The 6,000-nt window shown below is 42.1% G+C and overlaps 1 protein-coding gene across 1 annotated transcript; it reads left to right on the top strand.

The window, feature by feature from the left end:
- Positions 1-408: 408 nt before the first annotated feature.
- TAF7 (TATA-box binding protein associated factor 7) lies at positions 409-2,788 on the top strand. Its single transcript, XM_045894040.2, has one exon. The coding sequence runs from the start codon at positions 1,215-1,217 to the stop codon at positions 2,262-2,264; it is 1,050 nt and encodes a 349-aa protein (XP_045749996.1). The 5' UTR covers positions 409-1,214; the 3' UTR covers positions 2,265-2,788.
- The last annotated feature ends 3,212 nt before the right edge of the window (positions 2,789-6,000 follow it).

The following is a 6,000-nucleotide window of genomic DNA, read 5'->3' as shown; positions in this document are numbered from 1 at the left end:
TTAGAATTATATAGCGGTCAGCATGTCCTTCTCACTCCACTTATTTGGGTACTTTACAATCCACTATATGGTTAACTATAATTTCTTGTATCTGCTCCAGATTTGGATATACCGTGGGGAGCATCCGAGACGTTTCCAAAGGCAAAGACGCTTTCCGCACGAATGCCCTATCTCCGGCAATCACTCAGAAGCCTAGGGGCTATCCGGACCCACGGCGACCGGTAAAAGTTCTGGCTTAGCGGAGGGTCTATATCTTTTCTGCAAGCATTGCCTTTAAATATTTTCCAAACCTGTATCTCTTTAAAAAAAACACACACATTATCTTTTTCTCGCGTTAAGTCAAATTCTCGCGAGAGGCCAAGTCCCCGGATAGCGTAATTGCGCCTGCGCGCGCTGGAGCAACACGCACTTCCGCTTTAGTCGTGCTGTCACTCACAGCCGCCTTTCCCGCCCGGGGGTGTGACATAGCGCTTTCTTCTCCGCTGGTTCTGCAGCTCCGGAGTGAGAGACGCTGAGTTGCCGGGCTGCGGAGGTTCCGAGTCTGGCGCTGCGAGCTGCGGATCTCGGCGAGATTTCGCACTGCCTGTCGTCGGCATTTCGTTATAATCGGTAGCGGATCACTTTCCTAAGACCCGGGAAGAACAAAGGAATAAAGAAGGAGACGCTCGGCTCCCGGCCGTCTTGCTCTGAGTGGCTTTCTTTGCCGCTCGCTCCTGTTCGGAGAAGCGGAGAAGCTGGGTTTATAATCGTCACCGGATTGTAAGTACCCAAGGCGAAGAAAGCTTACTGCGTCCTGCTTTTTGAATACCTTTGTTCTGGGAGAGATTGTGGATTGGGAGTGTCTGCTGGGCCTTACTTTTTGTGTCAAAAATCATTCCGCAGAAGCCGCCATTTGCTTTCCTGCTAGCTAGCTCCGTCTGCATTGTCCGGCAGCGGCATCTAGAGGTCGGAACTTGCATTGCAGCTAATAGATTTAAGTGGACCTAACTGATTAGTGTTCCTAACGACTGGAATTTAGTCACAACGTGTTTCTAAAGACTTGGGCCTTAATTCAAAATTAAGACAGAATAGACGCTTAGCCCTGTTCTGCTTTAAACTTTTTTGTAATTAAGGATTTCAGTTCGTAACAAACTGGTCTTTCTAATTGTTGGCAATAGCTGGAACTTTTAGTGCAACAAGTGGTTGTTAGAGAAGTGAGTCTCAAAGACGTAAAGATGAGTAAGAGCAAAGATGATGCTCCTCATGAACTAGAGAGCCAGTTTATCTTACGGCTACCTCCTGAATACGCCTCTACTGTGAGGCGGGCAGTACAGTCTGGTCATGTCAACCTAAAGGACAGACTGACAATTGAGTTACACCCTGATGGACGTCATGGAATAGTCAGAGTGGACCGGGTCCCACTGGCCTCAAAATTGGTAGATCTGCCGTGTGTTATGGAAAGTTTGAAAACCATTGATAAAAAAACCTTTTACAAGACAGCTGATATATGTCAGATGCTTGTCTCCACGGTTGATGGTGATCTCTATCCTCCTGTGGAGGAACCAGTTGCTACTACTGATCCCAAAGCAAGCAAGAAAAAGGATAAGGACAAAGAGAAAAAGTTTATATGGAACCATGGAATTACTCTGCCTCTAAAAAATGTCAGAAAGAGAAGGTTCCGGAAGACAGCAAAGAAGAAGTATATTGAATCTCCAGATGTGGAGAAGGAAGTGAAGCGGTTGCTAAGTACAGATGCTGAAGCTGTGAGTACTCGTTGGGAGATAATTGCTGAAGATGAAACAAAAGAAACAGAAAATCAAGGCCTTGATATATCTTCTCCAGGAATGTCTGGTCACAGGCAGGGCCATGACTCATTAGAACATGATGAGCTTCGGGAGATATTCAATGACCTCAGCAGCAGCAGTGAAGATGAAGATGAGACGCAGCATCAAGATGAAGAAGATATAAACATCATCGACACTGAGGAAGATCTGGAAAGACAGCTACGTGACAAGCTGAATGAATCAGATGAACAGCACCAAGAAAATGAGGGAACCAATCAGCTGGTTATGGGAATTCAGAAACAGATTGATAACATGAAAGGCAAACTCCAAGAAACCCAGGATAGGGCAAAACGACAGGAGGATCTCATTATGAAAGTGGAAAACCTGGCTCTCAAGAACAGATTTCAGGCTGTGCTGGATGAACTCAAACAAAAGGAAGACCGAGAAAAGGCACAGCTCAGCTCTTTGCAAGAAGAGCTGGAATCACTCCTCGAGAAGTGAGAAGAGCTCTCATAATTTCATTCCTTAGGCTGCTCAGCATTGAAAGAAGAATCTTGGTTTCATCACTTGGACTAGATTTAACTGTGCAGTAGTTCTCATTTTCTCCACTGTCTTCTACTGAATTTGTCTTACAGACAAATACACATGTGAATTGCTATCTCATTTTCTGTCAGAACCACTTTGCTGTTTATCCTTTAGGAAGTAGGAATGTATAGACAGATAAATGATTGTAGGAAAATTGTAGGATTAGTGGAATAAACAGTTCAACCTTAGTAATCACAGCTTCACCGCAGGACTTTGCTGTTTCTCCATTTGCCATAAATGGCTGTTAAGCGTTTGTCTGTGATGCCATCCAAGATCAGTAAGCGGAGTCAAGTCTGCAGATTGAAGCTAGTTTGCATGTTTTCCCATGAAGTGGTAGCTATTTTCCCAGCTATTCAAAGCATTCTTATGTACATAGGGTTGCACATCATTTCATAACGCTGTTTTAGCACAATAAATAAAAGCAACTAATTTTCACCTCATTGTGTGTCTTGCTTTTTTAGGGGTAGTGGATATCAGATCCTCTTGTGAGGTGGTTTCTTGGTGGGGTTTAATGGCTGAGTGATTTGATCCTATTTTGTAGGGAAAGAAGCAGTTAATGTTGGGTTTTAGGAAAACACAGTAGGGTCAAAGAAATTGGGAAATGTCATCTTTGTGCCTTAAGTTTCCAACCCACCTGTTCCATTTGCAGGTTAAGAAACACTAGGTACATGCACAAACAATGAATCATGGAACACTACATCTAAAACTAATGATGTAATGTATGGGGATTAACATAACAATAAAATTTTTTTTAAAAAGTTGGCACTTAAAAAAAAAAAAAGAAACACTAGGTACAGAACCTACCTAAACTATCCTCTAAGTTTTGTACATGAAGGTCTATTTTTATCTTTTTTTTTTAAATGTTTTATTTATTCATGAGAGTCAGAGAGAGAGAGAGAGGCAGCAGCAGAGGGAGAAGCAGGCTCCCTGCCTAGCAGGGAGCCCGATGCGGGACTTGATCCCAGGTCGCTGGGATCATGACCTGAGCCAAAGGCAGGCGCTTACCAATCTGAGTCACCCAGGCGCCCCTATCTTTTTTTTTTTAAGCACTATACTCATCTGGCTAATATAGTAGAAACAAAACAAAGGCTATCATATCAAGTACTGTTCACTGAATCAACCCATTGGTTTAGATTGATTGCATTTCTAAATATTTTCAACTTCAATGCCTGCAATTATTTAATAGTATTCTCAGAACTGAGGTTGATATGTCCATGTCAGTTAATCAAAATTGTTGAAAAGGAAGTCACTACAGTGGGATATTTCAAATTTTCTTACAGTTATCATATGTCCTTAAGATTCTAATCTAATGCCTTTACACTTGAGCTATTTTTTTTTTAAAGATTTTATTTATTTATTTGAGAGAGAGAGCATGAGAGGGGGGAGGGTCAGAGGGAGAAGCAGACTCCCTGCAGAGCAGGGAGCCTGATGCGGGACTCGATCCTGGGAGTCCAGGATCATGACCTGAGCCGAAGGCAGTCGCCCAACCAACTGAGCCACCCAGGCGCCCCTACACTTGAGCTATTTTTGAAAACTAAAAAAATTTACAAAATGCAGAGTTGAATGCAATTCACTTCTGATGGGCTGGGATTAAAGGTTGGTTTGAAAATTGGCCTCATGAAGCAAATATTTAAGCCCACTTTAATTTTGTATTTGACTGGAAACAGCAATGGTGAAATGTTAAAATTGTTCAGACCTCTCAAGTCTAAAATCATACATGCTAATGTTTGGAGATCTCACTAATTTTTCTCTCACATTATCTGATCATTTCTCTTTTACCAAAATGTTGTCAGACTATTAAGATTTCAGTACAGGATATGGAGGCTTAAGGTTTCTCTCTGTCAAAACTTTGGGTTATTTCTTGATGTTTGCAAATAATAAAGAAGCAAGTTTTCTTAGTACATTAGTATGGTAGGTAATAAATTTCATTTTAGTACATTGGTATTTTGCTACACCTAACAGCCTTGATACCTGAAAAGCTCCCACCATATTTGCCTTTTACAGTGAGCATTTATCAAAATATTCTTACGAAGGTGTCAACACCAGTGATGGCTGAGTTCCATCTATAATAGGAAGGAGAGATGCTGCATACGGTAACAAAATGGTCTAGTGATTGTGTGACTGTCATTTCAGTTACTAGCACTATGCTGATTCTCAAATCCTTATTTCTAAGCCTGATCCTTTCAGAGTTCAGATTTAGTATATTCACCTGTGTACTAGAAACCCTTATAAGTATCCCTCAGGCAACTCAACTCCAAATGTTCAGAATAGAACTCGTCTCATTTCCTCCTTTTCCCTGAAAACCTGCTCTTCCTTGTTTTAGGACTAAGTGAAAATAAATGGCCCTACCAACCATCCCAGTTAAAGAAGCTAGAAGCTTAAGCCATAACCTTTGACTACTCACCCTTAGACTACTGAGTCTACTTCCTAAAAAGCTCTTCAATCACTACTCCATCCCCCTGCCAAATGGCAGTAACTTTCTAACTGGTTGTGTGTGTGTGTATAAACATTTTTTTCACTTACCATCTAATTTAGTTTTTTGACTTGGCCATCAAAGTGATCTTCCTAAGATATATTTCATCATGTCATTCTCATGCTTAAAACCCTTCAGTGGTACACCATTGCTTTCAGGACTAAGTTTGTATTTTTAAAAAGACACAAGATTATGAGTGCTCCAATTACCTTTTCAGCTTCATCTCACCACATCTCACTTATTTTCAGTCCACATCTAGAAGACTTCCCTTTTCATTTAGCCAAATTCTACTTAACCCTCAGTTCTCAAACTAAATATCACTAACTCCAGCAAGGCTTTCTTGATCTCCATCTAGAGCAACTCAATTATGGATTTCCCTCTACTCTGTGTTTCCCTTTTATTCCACAAGTACTTATTGTGCCATAAAGTACCAAACACTGGATATGAAGTACTGAACTAAACATCTAGTGTCCATTATAATATCAATGCACCCTAGGGGATGCTAGGGATAGTTTTTTTTTTTTAAAGATTTTATTTATTTGACACACAGAGCACAAGCAGGGGAGAGGGAGAAGCAGGCTCCCCGGTGAACAGGGAGGCCGACGTGGGGCTGGATCCTGGGATCATGACCTGAGCTAAAGGCAGATGCTTACCCGACTGAGCCACCAAGCACCCCTGCTGGGATAAATAGTCTTATGCATTTATCATACTGAAGTGTAAACTACCTATGGCTCATCCCCAACTAGGCTGTAAATTCACCGAAAGTAGGCAATGTGGCTTGTTAGTCACTGTAAACTTACTAAAGAATAGTAAAGAGATGAAGATCTCAAGCTCAAGAGATGCAGTGCCTGGGTTTGTATGCTAGCTCAGTGACCTATTAGTTGTGTGCTCTTGGGCAAGTAATCTGTTTTCCTTAGTGTTCTCATCATTAAAATGAAGGTGATAACACTACGTACCTCATAGGACTGTTGAGTTGGCTCTTGGGTATTGAGTTGATACAAATAAAGGACTGGGGCGCCTGGGTGGCTCAGTCGGTTAAGCGTCTGCCTTTGGCTCAGGTCATGATCCCAGGGACCTGGGATCGAGCCCCGCATCGGGCTCCCTGCTCAGTGGGGAGCCTGCTTCTCCCTCTCCCTCTGCTGCTCCCCCTGCTTGTGCACTCACTCACTCTCTCTCTCT

The sequence above is a fragment of the Mirounga angustirostris genome, unplaced genomic scaffold, assembly GCF_029215605.1.
Source record: "Mirounga angustirostris isolate CCGP_5_RB_7025 unplaced genomic scaffold, mMirAng1.0.hap1 SCAF_7, whole genome shotgun sequence".
Taxonomy (NCBI): domain Eukaryota; kingdom Metazoa; phylum Chordata; class Mammalia; order Carnivora; family Phocidae; genus Mirounga; species Mirounga angustirostris.
This window is presented reverse-complemented; position numbering and strand designations above follow the sequence as displayed.